The 15,103-nt window shown below is 41.4% G+C and overlaps 1 protein-coding gene across 8 annotated transcripts in view; it reads left to right on the top strand.

Annotated features, from left to right (window-relative positions):
- pag1 (phosphoprotein membrane anchor with glycosphingolipid microdomains 1) overlaps positions 1–15,103 on the top strand; it is a 167,218-nt gene that overhangs the window by 135,490 nt on the left and 16,625 nt on the right. For all 8 annotated transcript variants that reach the window (XM_072252993.1, XM_072252973.1, XM_072253038.1 and 5 more), the window contains 3 exons: positions 1,422–1,455; positions 4,746–4,836; positions 6,068–6,567. In XM_072252993.1, coding sequence (XP_072109094.1) covers positions 1,422–1,455; positions 4,746–4,836; positions 6,068–6,567 — 625 coding nt within the window. The remainder of the gene's footprint in view (positions 1–1,421; positions 1,456–4,745; positions 4,837–6,067; positions 6,568–15,103) is intronic.

Here is a 15,103-nt window from a genome sequence, read left to right on the forward strand (position 1 = left end):
AAAAGCATAGTGTTTTTATCAGTGGGGATCTTTACATGGTTATTATTGAATTATTTGCTAGGGTAACACTTTCACCAACTTATACAGTATCCCCAACCATTCTTCATTTACACAAAAAAGAACTAAGAACAAGTATTTTGGGCAGCATGAATGAATTGGATCGATAGGCTGTACACTGTCTTTAATATTCCTACCCAAATGAGCAGATAATCCAGACTCAGCAAATAATTCCAAATTTGCATGAAAAGCATACTTCCGCAGGATGCACTCTTGTCTATGGTGACAGAGCTAAACCTAGGAACTTTTTTTTCAAATCATTATCCCTGCTTACGAAGAGTATTGTTTAGGACCATGTGAATGATTAATGCTTTGAGGTTGTTATTGTGTTGATTATGCTAGATTGTAGAAAACTCAAACAACTGCTTCATTGTAATGCACACTTCGCCACTGTCACTGGGCAAATAAGACTAAAGCTACGTCCACACTAGACCAGATAATTTTGAAAACGCTGGTTTCATGTAAAAACGATAGGCGTCCACACCAGGCGTTTTTGAAAATACCTCCGTCCACATTAAAACGGGTATTGGGCGAATCTCCTCCTACTGGGCATGCGCAGGACACACAGAAAACAAACAAAGAGGAAACTGTATACTTGGTGCGCATTTGTCCAGTTACAGACTAGAAAAACTAAAAAGGAAATTGCCAAACAAAAGACTTGGTGCGCATTTGTCCAGAAACATTTCTTACAGCCATAGTCTCTTCACTGATGAAAGGGACGACAGCTACAACTAAATGCAATAAGGCTTGTTACTGAGCAAAAGTGGAATTTGCTGTTACCTCGTTTGTTTGCCTTTACTTTTGCCATGTCTTTGTGTATTATTTTGCTGCATTTAACATGTTCAATAAAATGAGTTACTGGGCAAAAGTGACAATTGCATCTATTGAATGTTTGCACAAGCAATACATTAATAAAGCACCTTGTTAAATGGATAAAACATGTCTGCATCAGTGTTATCTTGTATTTCCACACAATCATTAGGCTGTTACACATCTATTGTGAGATATTGTTGTGGTGTTGGAGGTTGTGTTTAAGAAAACAATGAAATGCCGCACTGCCGCCACCATTTGTTCCGGCACGTCATGACAGCGTTTTTAAAATTATCCGGTTACCCCGTTCACACTACAACGGCCAACTGGTGTTTTCAGATTTAAACACTCTGGAGAGTGTTTTAGAAAAGCTCTGTTTTCAGGGGAGGAAAATGCCGTTTCAGTGTGGACGGAGGGTCAAAACGAAGAGAAAAAGCTTCGGTTATGGATTTATCGGGTCTAGTGTGGACAGAGCCTCAGGTTAACTGTTATTTCAAAGCATGTATTTAAGTACATTTGACGATGTAACAATGAATTTGTCCTTCTACTGACAGATCTCCAGATAAGGAGGACAATCTACTAAACATGGTAAGTGTTCTACAACTCTTTAGTTTTCTATGAATCAAACAGTACATCACTGCATAGGTCATTCAGCTAATGATGTTGCTCTGATTTTAATGCCCTCTCTCCTTTTTGCCTCTTCTTCCTTTCCCTTTTCTCTCCATGTCCCCAGCATCTCCAATTTAATTGGCATATTCTCACAGCAGCAGCCTACTGAATCCATTAAATGAGATGAGATTTGATAGAGGTATACAAAATTATGAGGGATATAGCTAGGATAAATGAAAGAAGGCATTTTCCACTGAACAGCATGTACAAAATGCTGGAGGAACTCAGCAAGTCAGGCAGCATCTGTGAAAAGAGTAGACAGTTCACATTTTGGGCCAATACCCTTCTGCTACCTGATCCGCTGACTTCCTGCAGCATTTTGTGTGTGTGTGTGTGTGTGTGTGTGTGTTTGAGTGGGATTACAAACAGAGGTAATGGGTTAGGGGTGAAAGATGAAATGCTTAAGGGGAACATGAGGGGAAACTTCTTCGCTTCAGAAGGTTTTGAGAGTGTGTAATGAGCTGCCAGTGCAAGTGGTATTATCGACCTCAATTTCAACGCTTAAGCGAAGTTTGGATAGGGGTATGGAGGTCTTTGCTGTCGGTGCAGGTTGATGGGAGTAGGCAGTTTAATTGGACTAGATGGGCTGAAGGGCCTGTTTCTGTGCTGTACTTTGACTCTATGGCATTAGATGTGCTCTATCTCCCTTTCCTCTTCCTCTTCCCTCCACACCAACTCCACCACCCATATGAACTTTTCTGCTGCATTTTATTAATTTCACTGTGCCTGGTCACTGTTGGTGCCTATTATCTTTTATTTTCTATTTCTGATTAACCCTGCCTATAGCTAAGCACAGTATAGGCCATGATGTCGGTTGACATTTTAACCTACTAAGATCAATCTAGCCCTTTTTTCACACATTGCCCTCCATTTTCTGTCATCCATGTTCCTGTCAAAGAGTTTCCTAAATGCCCCTAATCTATCTGCCTCTTCCACCACACCAAGCAGGGCATTCCAAACACTCACCAATCTCTGTGTAAAGAATATATTTCTGACATCTCCACCACCCCCCATACTTCCCTCCAATCAACTTAAAATTATGTCCGTGGGCATTAACCATTTCCACCTGAGGAACAGTCCACACATTCCAGGCCTGTTATCATCTTGTACACCTCTATCGTCACCTCTCATCCTCCATCACTCCAAAGAGAAAACTCAAACTTGCTCAGCTTATCCTTATGAGACATGCTTTCCAATCCAAGCAGTACCTGGTAAATCTCCTCTTGCACCCTCTCTAAGCTTCTACGTCCTTCCTATAATGAGGCGGCCAGAACTGGACACAATATTCCAACTGAAGTCTAACCAGGGACTTGTAGAGCTCTAATGTAATTGAACTCAGTCCTATGATTAACGAAGGCCAACACACCATACCATACCTTCTTAACCATCCTATCAACTTGTTGGTAAGTTTGAGGGATCTGTGGACGTAAACCCAAGAACCGTCTGCTCCTCCACACTGCCAAGAATCATGCCATCAACACTGTATTCTGACTTCAAATTCAACCTTCCAAAGCGAATTACCTCACACTTTTGAGCCAGTTTTTTATTTGTTTATTTTTAATTTATTGAGATACAGCGGGGAATAGGCCCTACCCGGCCCTTTGAGCCACGCTGCCCAGCAGTCCAGATTTAGGCATCCGTTGGTCTCGTGAGACCATAGATTTGTGCCTTGGAAGGTTTCCAGGGCGCAGGCTTGGACAAGGTTGTATGGAAGACCGGCAGTTGCCCATGCTGCACGTCTCCCCTCTACACGCCACCGATGTTGTCTAAGGGAAGGGCACTAGGGCCGATACAGCTTGGCACCGGTGTCATCGCAGAGCAATGTGTGATTAAGTGCCTTGCTCACGGACAGAACACGTTGCCTCAGCTGAGGCTCGAACTAGCGACCTTCAGATCACTAGACCGATGCCTTAACCACTTGGCCACACGCCAACAGTCCAGATTTAATCTTGGCCTAATCACGGGACAGTTAACCTACCAACCGATACATCTTTGGACTGTGGGAAGAAACCGGAGCATCTGGTGGAAACCCACTGCGGTTACGGAGAGAGCACGGGAATTGAACCTCTGGCGCTGTAAGGGGTTGTGCTAACCACTGCGCCACCGTGACGCCCCACAAGTTATGAGAAGTAGAAGAGTGAACAAAGTGATTGATTCACCATCCAGAGATGCAGGGTTTTGACCCAAAATGTCGCCAATTCCCTTCCTCCTCCCAGATTCTCCACAACCTGCTGAGTTCCTCCAACAGATTGTTTGTTAGTCACCCAGTTTATCTCCATTTGCATTTCCAGCCCTCTTACCTCTGTGTTGCAAATTTAATTTTTAAATTGTCACCTGGAGTACTACAAGGTTCTATCTCCTAGCATTTAAACAAGTGTACTGCAGTTTATTTTTTATTTCCAAAAGCCTTACAGTTTCCTTCCAATGAAACATGATGTAGTTTTTCTTTCGGCATTCAACATGTGAAAAGGAGGGGTTGTTTTGTTTTTATTTTTCATTTACTTCACCAACAGAGGTTCAATTGCACAGCTCCAGAAATTCAGTGGGGCACTCGTCTGCAAATTGCCAAGTGCAAATGCCAAGTTTAAGGGCATTGAACAGCAGGGCACAATGAGGAAATTGTTGTGTATTGCCTTAATAGAAATTAGATGTGCACTTTCAGAACAATCTTACAACAGGGCTTCCCTTGCCACTTACTACTTTAAACTTCTAATGAATTTTTCTAGACCTGAATCTCTGTGTCATATCACTCACTCGTACAGGTGATAAAGGGGGATGAAGTAAGAAGCATGGACGTGATAGGTGGAAAAGTGCTGAAGAAGGAATCTGATAGGAGAGGAGAGAGGACCATCACATTAAAGCTTGTACTCCTTCCCCTCCCCTCCCCTACCACCTTATTCTGGCATCTTCACTCTTCCTTTCTCGTCATAAAGAAGCACCATTGACTCTTTATTCCTCTCCAATGCTGCCAGATTTCTGTGTTACTCTGGATTTCCAGCATCAGCAGAATCACTTTATAATTCCATTCAAATGACCCAAACCTGCGCAAGAACTACAGGCTTATTTCTGCAATATAAGATTTATTTATTTTTTTATTTCAGGCAGCCTAAGCACACTCAAGTGTCAAATTTTTCCAAGAAAAGTGGCGGGGCAAATTTCTTATTGTAACTGTTTTTTGGAAACTCTGCAGTGACATCAATGTTTTTCAGCCTTCAGAGAAGGAGACCAACAGTTACCTAGTGAGCTTCAGAAGTGAGCTGCCAGCGAATGGTCACACTGAGAGCCTTACAAATGGAGATGGTAAGGCAGCAATTGGCATGTGCAATCCAAAGTAACTTTCTCAACTTCTAGCAAAGGAAAGCGTAGACCTGCTGTACATTCGGTATATAAATAAATAACATTTCAAATGGTTTGTGGTGGGGAGATTTTTAACAATTCTAGGTGGATTAATGGTCCCTTTCTGGAAGTCGTCAAAATGTCACCATTTATTTTCATTGATATTTATTATTTTAGCAATGCCATTGTCCAATATCAAAGCATTTCATCAGCATGGTGTTATTTAGAAACATAAAGCAGTACAGCTAAGTACAGACCCTTTGCCCTTCTAACTGAATGCAAGTTCAGCCTCATCCTTCTCTTCCTCTAAGCTCTCCATTTCCTCTCATCCATGTGTTAAGTACACTCACAAACTTCTGTAGTTGTACTGTGGAGAGCATTCTGACAGGCTGCATCACTGTCTGGTATGGAGGGGCTACTGCACAGGACCGAAAGAAGCTGCAGAAGGTTGTAAATCTAGTCAGCTCCATCTTGGGTACTAGCCTGCAAAGTACCCAGGACATCCTTAGGGAGGGTTGTCTGTGAAAGGCAGTGTCCATTATTAAGGACGTCCAGCACCCAGGGCATGCCCTTTTCTCACTGTTACCATCAGGTAGGAGGTACAGAAGCCTGAAGGCACACACTCAATGATTCAGGAACAGCTTCTTCCCCTCTGCCATCCGATTCCTAAATGGATGTGGAAGCTTTGGACACTACCTCACTTTTTTAAAATATACAGTATTTCTGTTTTTGCACATTTTAAAAATTCTGTTCAATATACGTAATTGATTTATTTGTTTATTATTGTTTTATTTATTATTATTTTTTCTCTCCCTGCTAGATTATGTATTGTATTGAATTGTTGCTGCTGAGTTAACAAATTTCACATCACGTGCCGGTGATAATAAATCTGATTCTGATCTTGAGTCTCTTAAATGTCCCTAATGTATCTGCTTCTGCCACCACCCTGGCAGCGCATTCCACACCACTCTCTGTGTAAAATGAAATCTACCTCTGACGTTCCCCCCCCCCCAAACATATTTTCCTCCAATCACCTCAAAATTAGGCTCCCTCCTATGTATCAACTGTTCAAATGCATCAATGCCAATTTTTGGTTGTCAAACCTTAATTGCAGATGGGTGGGGGAAAAAAAATCAACTCAATTATTGTGCTTTTTAAAAATAGAAAATGTTGCTATATAACTTTGCTTTGGTAGTCCTTTCAGATCAAAGTACAATTGTAAATTCCTCTGAAGATGCATTGCTTCCAGTTGAGCCAAACCAGGATGCACAGTGTAAATCTTCAAAATGTGCACAGAGTAGGGAGCTGCCTGAAATACCAGGCAATGATCCAACAGCTGCCGCAGAATCGACAGATGTGAATGAAGCCAAGACCTCGCAGGGAGTGTGTAACACCTATGAAGTGTTAAAGGACAGCTCCTCACCGGACATGGTCACTGAAGACTCTCTCTATGAAACAGTGAAAGAGCTGAAAGAGGAAACTGGCAGTGTGGTCAATGAAATTTATAGTGAGGCAGAAGCTACAGATTTGAATGTTGTGGTACAAGATCAAAATCACCAGCCCGCTGATGGTACCGCGGCATACGCAACAGTAAGCAAGGTGAAAGTGAATCGCAGTCTCTCAACAGAGCAGATATTGGTTACTGAAGATGAACCTCCTCCAAATCTGATAAAGCAGCTGGATGAAAACGTAGAGGTGAGCCATTTTGTTTGTTGTTTTTAATTCATTGAAACGTCATCCTTACTTCAGAAGCTCCCAGCATTTCATTTGGAGGATCTTGCAAACTGCCAACTGCACTTGGTACGATGTGGAATTAGTAGTGGTTTCCCTGCTGTTCGCTCCCTTTATGAATTCAGTGCACCCGGTTAGGCTCAGTGCACATCTCAGTTTCTCTGAGGCTTCACACTATGGATCTCCTGTTGTGGACCTGAATCTGCCACTGAAGTCTAGCAGCGATTTAATGCAGACAAGTGCCAGGCTTTGCACCTCGGTAGGTCCAACAGGAGTAGGTCTTAAACAGTGAACGGTAGAGTACTGAGGGGTGTGGTAGAACAAAGGGACTGCAAATACAGGTCCATAATTCATTGAAAGTGGTGGCACAGGTAGATAGGGTTGTTAAGAATGCTTTTGACACATTGCCCTTCATAAATCAAAGTGTTGAGTGCAGGAGATGCAATGTTATGTTGAATTGTATAAGGCATTGGTGAGGCCTAATTTGGAGTATTGTGTGTAATTTTGGTCACCTGCCTACAAGAAAGATGTAAATAAGGTTGAAAGAGTGCAGAGACAATTCACAAGGATGTTGCTGGGTCTGGAGGACCTGAGTTATAAGGAATAGGTTAGAACTTTATTCCTTAGAGCATAGAAGATTGAGAGGAGATTTGGTAGAGGAATACAAAATTATGGGGGGTATAGATAGGGTAAATGTAAGCAAACTTTTTGCACTGAGGCTGGGTGGGACTATAATCAGAGATCATGGGTTAAGGATGAAAGCTGAAGAGTGTAAGGGGTACGTGAGCAAAAACGTCTTCACTCAGCGGGTTGGGAGAGTGTGGAATGAGCTGCCAGTGCAAGTGGTCCATGAGCACTTAATTTCAATGCTTAAGAGAAGTTTGGATAAGTGCATGGATGATAGGGGTACGGAGGATGATAGTCCCAATGCAGGTCGACGGGTGTAGGCACTTTAAACAGATTAGATGGGTCAGAGGGCCTGTTTCTGTGCTGTATTTTTCTATAACTCCCTCATTAAACTGAATGAGGTTAGATTTTTTTCATTTCTGCCCCCCCCCCACTACATAGCAGCTGTATTGTCACACTTGGAAATAGCAGGGTTGTCAATCTGCATGGAAAAGTAAGTGCAGATGAGTAGTTTGGCTTATCTTGTTAAAATATTAAAATTATTTCCACAAACCAAATGTTTTTAAACTTTACTGATGAAGGGTCTGACCCTGAACATCAGCCGTTTATTACTTCCCGTAGATGCTGCCTGACTTGCTGAGCATCTCAGCATTTTGTACGTTTTGCTCCGGATTTCTGGCATCTACAGAATCTCTTGTTAAATATTATTTTCATTATTTATATCGATTTTAACTTCTTCCAAAAATCTCAGTATGAGGGTCAGAAGTCGTTTGAGTCACAAAGTCTGTTTTTTTCTGCTGCCTGCAGCCCACTTGTCACGCGTGGACCTTTGTGGTTTGTGGAGAACCCTGCTGCAGCGAGGGTTTGGTCTCTGAGAACCATGTGAATGTGAGCGTCACAAGGCACGGGCTGGGCTGAGAGTGCTGTCCACCGCTGCAGCTGCAAGTTTTATACAGTGGATTCCAGTTTACTGGGCCATTGGTTAATCAGGGCAGCCGTTTATTTGGGACAACTACGAAAGAACGAAAGCTAATCGAGCAAATAGCCTGGATTCCTTTCATTTATTTGGGACACTCTGACACTTAATAGGGGCAAGAGACTGTTGCCAAATAGTTTCTAACTAGCATCAGTCGCATGCACTTGTGTGGCCATTAGACACTACGCTGTGCTTAGAGCAAACGGTTTTTAAATAGCATCAGTTGTGTGTGTCTGTGTCCAGGAAGCAGAGATTTTGGTCACTGATTGTTGGTGAGAAATAAGCAGTAAGACAATTCAGAACCGTTTTACTCACTGTGGTTTCAAGCATTCTGGCTTGAAGATGCCTGAAACGGCCAGGAGTGAAAAGGAACTGTTTTCACTACTTCAAGTTAGGAATTACGAAGAATTTGAAGCTATCAACAATCATCTTGCATGTTGAAATGAAAATGAAGATGTGGAGGATGCAGAGGTTGAAAGCATTGCATGATCTGCACTAGGTGTCTGTGCTGATTCTGTTCATTTACAGTTGTCAGTCAAAAGAACACGCTGCGTACACTGGGTGAATTCCTCTGTTGATAACTATTTAGAACTAATACACATTTTTTATAGTACTGTAGTAGTATTGATAGTGTTCTAATTTGCTCTGCCTTTCATTTAAGTACATAACTTGTTACTCAGTTAAATGGTAGTTTTCTTTTTTTATACCTTCTTTAACTATTTCTATGAAACTTTGCTAAATGGGGCAGCTGCTTAATTGGTTCAAAATATACTGGCTCCGGGGTGTCTCAGTTAGCCAGAGTCCACTGTATACATCTTGTCTGACTGTGTCCATATTGATGGGCTGCTTAAGACCACAGGTCTCATTACTGTAAGTAGTTGCACCTTCAGGTCAATTAGAACTCGTTACCCTCTGGAGCAATCTCGGATCATTTGGAAAAAAATTTCTGCTACTAAAAAAAGTTTCTCTGGCAGGGGTTCCCAACTTTTTTAAATGTCATGACCAATACCATTAAGCAAGGGTTCTGGGTGGACTCCAGGTTGGGAACCCCTCATTGATAGTTGCTTAATTTACAACTTGATGGCAGGAAAGCAGGGTAGGACTTGTACAGTGAATAGGAGGACCCTGGGGAGTGCTATGGACAGAGGTACCTAGGAGTGCAAGTGCAGAGTTTGCTGAAAGTATAGTCACTGGTAAATCGGGTAGTGAGGAGGGTGTTTGGCATACTGACATTCATCATTGGTTATAGGAGTTGGGAAGTTATATTGCAGATACCTAACATTGGTGAGGCGCAGTTGGAGTGTTGTGTGCAGTTTTGATTACCCTGTTATAGGAAAGATGTCATTGAACATTGAAGAGTACATGAAAGATTTATCACTGTGCTGCTCAGACTTGGGGCCTGAGTTATGAGGAGGTTGCACAGACTAGGACTCTGCAACGTCTGAGATTGAGGGGCGAGCTGATAGAGGTATGTAAGGTAACGAGGAGACATGGTCCCTTCCCCAGGAAGGTGGTGCTAAAAGTAAGGGGGATTAAGTTTAAAATCAGAGGTGCAAGATTTAAATAGTATATCAGGGGCAGCTTCTTCATGTAATGGACAGTGCGCATTTGGAATGAGTTACCAGAAATGGTGGTTGAGATGGGCATATTAGCCAATTTTTAAAAGCCATTTAGAATAGTAGGTGGGTAGGCAAGGTCTTGAGGGCTTTGGGCCTAATACAAGCTGATGGGACTGGTTTGCTGGGCAACACAGTTGGCATGGGTGAGTTGGACAGAAGGACGTGTTTCCATGCTGATGTGAGGGTTTGGAGTTGTAGGCTAAGGCAAAGGTGAGGCCGAGTATTGTGTACAATTTTGGCCTGAGAAGTGTATAAAATTTGGGATGTATAGGAAGAACAAGCTCACAAGTGAATTCCAATGGTCTGAAGAGAGTGAGGGTGATGGTGAAATGCTGTATGATGCAAAGTCTAGAGTTGGGAGCTTACTGCGAGAGGAGGGTCTATACCATGGTAGCCCTGTTGGAGGCAGTTTCGGAGAGGCATAAAAGATCAGACTGCGGTGCCGAATCACTGTAATCACAGAGATAGTAATTTAAAGAAGCAAATGTAGCTTTATAGTAACAAATATAAGCAGGTGTAGATTGCTAAAAACATGCAAAACTAAGGGAAAGTTAAACTCATCAGTATTTACTTTCAGTAAGTTAAATGCAGTGTCATACTCTCAGCAATTCTTTACAGAAATAGTGCTTTCAGTAAGCAAAGGCAGTAGTCTTGACCAGTTGCCAATCTAATTTACAGAAATGCATACAATACAATTTGAAAACATTGAATAATTTGAGCAAATAGTTAACATTTCTGACACAATGCATTTTTGATTATCAGCAAAGCCACACAGCAGCACTGAGGATTATAGTGCTCCAGCCAGCTAGTTTCCTGTGCACCCCTGTGGCTGAGAAGGAAAACTTCACCAATGGAAGTACAGTGGCTGGCTGCTCCCAGTACTGTATCTATTCTTGAGAGGGTTTGTTTTGTAGAGTCTGAGTGATGGTGCCCTGTATGGACAGAGACAAGGCTGCCTTTCTCTGGGTCAGAATAATTGCAAGTTATTGATACAGCCTGCTTTATGTTGAGCTATGCTTGGTATGGTCTGCAGCAACATCAGACGTCCACAAGTAGAATAATAGTAGTCGGTGAATTTCGCAAAGCTGGCTTGCTGGATCTCCTGCAGAAGTAAGGACAGGATGCTGAATTTATCAGTAAGGATAAGGTGGCCTGTGAAAATGGCTGGGATGGGTGGGGAGCAGAGAGCCTTTTTCCAGTAGCAGTTTGATTTGTTCCTCCCTCCAGTCTGACCTCAGCATCTATCACACCCACATTCACACAACGGTCCAGGGGATATGAGGATACTTCAGTCACCACCCAGATAAATGCTAAAACACTGGGGAGGGGGGGTGGTCGGTGAGGTTAGGGTGTGAAGAAATATACTCAACACACAACAAAGAAACAGCTTCTATGCACCTTTTAAAGACTTTCCAGTCCAGGTTTCTGATTCAGTAATTTCAACAGCATCCTAAGTATGCTGCCCAGAGTGGAAGGTAGTTTGGTGACTGTTCTGGTTGGGTCATTAGATACAAGGCAACACACACAAAATGCTGGAGGAACTCAGCAGGCCAGGCAGCCTCTGTGGAAAAGTGTAAACAGTCAACGTTTCAGGGTGAGACCCTTCATCAGGACCAGGCCTTGTGAAGGGTCTTGGCCCAAAATGTCGGCAGTTTACTCTGTTCCATAGATGCTGCCTGGTCTGCTGAGTTCCTCCAGCATCTTGTGTGTGTTGCCTTGGATTTCCAGCATCTGCAGGTTCTCTCATGTAGGTCATTATAGACACTCGGTGGCCAATTTATTAGGTACAGGAGTGGAACCCAGTATGGTCTTCTGTTGCTGTAGCCCACCCATTTCAAGGTTTGATGTGTTGTGCATTCAGAGGTGCTCTTCTGCACACCTCTGTTGTAACACGTTATCTGAGTTACTGTCACTTTTCCTGTCAGCTTGAACCAGTCTGCCCATTCTCCTCTGAACTTTCACGTGAAAAGGTATTTTCACCATAGAACTGCCACTCAATGGATTTTTTTTTGTTTATCCCACCATTCTCTGCAAACTCAAGAGACTGCTGTGCATGAAAATCCCAAGAGATCAGCAGTGTCAGAGATACTCAAGCTATCCCATCTGTCACCAGCAATCATTCTACAGTCAGTCACTTGGATCATATTTCTTCCCTGTTCTGATGTTTGGTCTGAACCTCTTGACCATGTCGGCATGCTTTTCTTCATTGAGTTGCTGCCACATAATTGTCTAATGAGATATCTGAATTAACATACAAGTGTCCCCAATAAAGTGGCCACTGAGTGTATTTTCCTGGCTTCAGGCATTCGGCTTTGCTTTTATTTCACAACACAAGGAAGTTGAAATATTAAAAAGTCAATCTGATCCATTGTGTTTTCAAGGAAAGTCAGTGCTTTCCTCCTAAGAAGTTAAAGGGAGCTGCCTTTTCAATGTGTTGGTTATCTGGGAGGAGGGAGAGAATTGTGGCTCTGCAGAGCTAAACTCATTCCTTGACCCTCTCAGAAAATGTTCTTCCTCATTTTAATACCAGTTCCAGTTACATTAATGCACGACTGGCAGTTTTTGAGGATTTATGTCTCTATAGATTTAAGGCTACGTCTACTTGTGGCTCTGTTCCCGTGAGATTGGCACATCTTCATCAACAAAATTGCACTTTCACTTCTAACTTTCAGGGGATTCAAGATTGTTTATCGTCAAACTTCAGTAAATAAGTGTAAAGGAGAATGAAGTGACTGCCTCTCCAGATTCGATGAAGCATAAATAAAAACAATAAGCAAAAGAACATGATATAAAACACAAAAAAAATCCAATATGAAAGCAATCCTATAAAACCCAATGAACAAGTAACAGTTATTTACACAGACTGATTGTATGTACAAAGTGACAATAAGTTTACTTTGAAAAGTACATAAACATCACCATATCCAACCCTGAGTTTCATTTTCTTTTAAGGTAAAGCTAGGTGATGTGTATGTAGTGGTGGTGGGATGGGTGAATGGGTGGAGCTATTGATCACATCGAACTCTTTCAATCCTGTTTCCAAGGAAACCACACCAGAATTACATAAATTAATTTTGAAAGATTTATAATTTTAACAGCCTATTAATGTTTAGTTGCAAAGTGACTAATAATTCAAATGCCATAAATAAAATTTGATTGAATTGTTGAACAATCTTTAGCTGAAAAGGGGAAAAAAAAGCAAGTTCCTGCAATTAGCAGATAAAATACATTTAATTGAGTTTTCTTTTAACCTGTACCAATTCATTTTGCTGATGAGAATAAAATTGAAAGAAAATTATAGCTTTAAACATTCTTACTTTGATCCTGTTCTTGCACACCAACCTCAATGCATTGAATAATACAATAGAATGGGTAGAAACGATACTTAGTGTTTGTGTTGTTAGAAACTAAACAGCATTTCATTAAAGCAAATTAATTTCCAGAGAAACTGTGCAAATTAAAATCTTCTGAGATGAGTATTGCATTGTTAAATATCTGTCTTATAGTCTATAGATCGCACTTGCTCTTTTATCCTACGAATCGCCATCTATCTGAAATTTTCTTCTACAATTTTAAAAATAAATTAAATGCTAGACATTTTTTCATTGATGCTACTGACTGTGATTTACAAAAAGAAATAAAATTTACAAACAAGAATAATTTGTATTTATCAGACCTGTTGTGTAACCCTTTGCCTCCTTCGATCTAGTTGGTCTTCCGAAGTTTGAATGTGTGTGTGTTATGTACTTTTTTTATTTATGTAATGACACAATATGGAACAACAGCCAGCAACCCACCTATTTAACACTAGCCTAATCACAGGACAATTTACAATGACCAATTAACCTACTAACTGGCACGCTGTGGGAGGAAACCCTCAAGCTCACGGGAAAAACGTACAATTTTACAGAAGACGCCAGAATTGAACTCTGAACTCTGACACCCTGACCTGAAATAGCATCGTGCGAACCTCTACGCTACTGTGGCACCTATTTTCTCCCTGATCCCTATCCGTTTCCCTTCTGGTTTCAATACTGATTCCAGAACACAACTGAACATTTTCATTAAGTAACCTTTGACTCTTTCACCAATCATTCTTTGTCCCCTCTCATTATTGAGGGCTATTTTCCTTTTCCCATACTGCCTTGTGCCTTTCCGATTTTAAACACCTCTTCAATTTCTCTCTCAACTGCCTTGTCTCAAAGGAGAGAAACCCTAGCTTCTCTAATCTCTATCCACCAATTTATGACCATTATTTTATCCAGTAATTATCTCATGAACCTACTTGGAGCCTTCACATTTTCATCTGGTTTGTGACCTGATACTCTTGTTTCAGCTAAAGTAGTGTATCTTTCCTGATTTTGGAGAGGAAAATGTTGATTTACGCTGATGTTGGTTTGTTTATTCTACAGTGCATTTAGATGACTTTACAAAAATGGGCGTTTCTCCAATACTTCAGTACTATAAGACCCTTAGAAATGGAAGCAGATTTGGCCCATTGAGTCTGCTCTGCCATTAAATCATGGCTGATTTTATTTCCAATTCTATTCTCCCAAATCTTCTCTGTAAACCTTAACCCACTTACCAATAAAGAACCAATCAATTTCTGCCTTAAGTCCACTCAGTAACTTGGTCTCCATTGCCCTCTGTGGCATTGAAATCCACTGATTCACCTCCCATTGGTTGAAGAAATTTCTCCTCCCCTCAGTTTTAAAGGGATATCACTTTATTCTGAGGCTGTGCCCTCTGATCCTAAAGCAACAATAACACGGTGAATCTGACTTTACAATTGGTTATCAATGTATTTTGATTAATTATTTCTAACAGAATCAAAGACCCTCGCGTTTCTAGTTTTGCATCAGAAACGGTGCTCTTGACCTCTTAATTTATTCGTTCCTATCATGCCGCATTCCCTGGAAGCTTCCTACCTTTTCAAGCGTCTCTCATTTCAATAGCAATAATGTAATTAAATGCAAAAATGTCGGAATACTACCAAAGTTGTATGTCATCTGATCATATGATCAAATCTCCGAAAATATTGCCAGCTGCAATTGGCCACCCTGTGCATGCGCCAAACTCTATCTCTGCCTAGTAAACTCTTAACGGTCTGCACACATGGGAAATTTGTTTTTAAGGTAACCACAGGAGAGATCTTAAGCTCAGTTTATATTGCCTCTCACTGAACTAGAGCTACACACACAAAATGCTGGAGGAACTCAGCAGGCCAGGCCCTTCCTACCTATATCCGTAATACTTGACATGCTCTGGATCTTTTTAA

The sequence above is a fragment of the Mobula birostris genome, chromosome 1 (assembly GCF_030028105.1).
Source record: "Mobula birostris isolate sMobBir1 chromosome 1, sMobBir1.hap1, whole genome shotgun sequence".
In the NCBI taxonomy this organism is placed as follows: domain Eukaryota; kingdom Metazoa; phylum Chordata; class Chondrichthyes; order Myliobatiformes; family Myliobatidae; genus Mobula; species Mobula birostris.